This window comes from Cannabis sativa, chromosome X, assembly GCF_029168945.1.
Source record: "Cannabis sativa cultivar Pink pepper isolate KNU-18-1 chromosome X, ASM2916894v1, whole genome shotgun sequence".
NCBI classification, from domain to species: Eukaryota; Viridiplantae; Streptophyta; class Magnoliopsida; order Rosales; family Cannabaceae; genus Cannabis; species Cannabis sativa.
In genome coordinates this window covers 79,783,949-79,785,014 of record NC_083610.1, presented here as the reverse complement: position 1 = coordinate 79,785,014, position 1,066 = coordinate 79,783,949, and the positions used below count along the sequence as shown (strand labels likewise).

Here is a 1,066-nt window from a genome sequence, read left to right as displayed (position 1 = left end):
TTAATAATAAGGGCACTGCCTCTATCCTGACCAGAGTAATTTATAGTAGTAGTAGTAGTAGTTGTAGTGGTACAAACAAAACTACTACAAGTACAAACTGATCAACTCTGCCAACCAATTCAATTCAATACACGAGAAAAGCAACACATAGCAACAAATTAATTAATGAACTAGACCAATAATAAATAAGCAACAAAACACAGCCACAACAGTAGTACCAAACATGTTCACCAAAACAGTACTTGGGCCTGTAGATGAATCCGCCGGAGAATTATCATGAGATGATGATGAGGTGGGTGTCCTAACCCCTGGTGTGCTGGTGGTACTGCTAGTTCCACCACCACCACCAGAAGAAGATGATGATGATGATGGGGTGGTGGTTGATGATGAGCCACCCCCAGATTTGACTGTGACAGCCAACTTCATCCCATTGCCACAATGACCCATTACACCACAAATGAAGTAATGAGTACCTGTTGTCTTGAGACTGATTGTGGTTGTTCCTGTGTTGTCTGATGTGATTGCATTCCCTACTGTGCAGCTGCTGTAGTCACTTGAGCTCACTTCGTCCACTGTGTGGCTACTTCCATAGTTGAAAACTACATACACATAAATCATATTTATTATACAATATAACAAAAACAGAGATGGACCCATTTTGTAAAAAAAAATTAATTAATTAAAGTGAGACATATTTACCTAGGCTATCTCCAACTAGGAAGGTTTTGTCACTTGTCCAAGTGGTGTAGTCCACGCCCATTGCCCAACCTGATGTGTCTCCAACCGTGTAAACCGTGGCTGAAGAGATTGGCATAACCATGTAAATTACTAATACAATTAGCAACCCAATCTCTAAGCTGGTGTTTGCCATATTGGTTAATGAAGGAGAAAGACAGAGAGAGAGAGTGAGAGAGAAGAAGAATTAAGAGAAGAAGATGATATTGATGATTGAGAATAGCGGTTTGGGAGTCATTATATATTGGTGTAAAGGGGATTTGGGAGTAAGTAAGTAAGTAGTGTGTTTGGTCCACTGACCATTTCTATTGCATACTTTTTGAAAACAACT

General features: G+C 39.8%; 1 protein-coding gene across 1 annotated transcript; it reads right to left on the bottom strand.

The window, feature by feature from the left end:
• LOC115699453 (blue copper protein) lies at positions 1–1,066 on the bottom strand. Its single transcript, XM_030626876.2, has 2 exons — positions 700–1,066; positions 1–599 (listed from the first exon to the last, which is right to left on the bottom strand). Exons 1-2 carry the CDS (start codon positions 869–871, stop codon positions 163–165), a joined length of 609 nt encoding a protein of 202 aa, XP_030482736.1. The 5' UTR covers positions 872–1,066; the 3' UTR covers positions 1–162.

Coding starts and splice junctions, on each gene's coding strand:
- LOC115699453 (XM_030626876.2), bottom strand. CDS start 871: ATGGCAAACACCAGCTTAGAGATTGGGTTGCTAATTGTATTAGTAATT. Junction 600..699: donor CCTAGTTGGAGATAGCCTAG/GTAAATATGTCT, acceptor ATGTGTATGTAG/TTTTCAACTATGGAAGTAGC.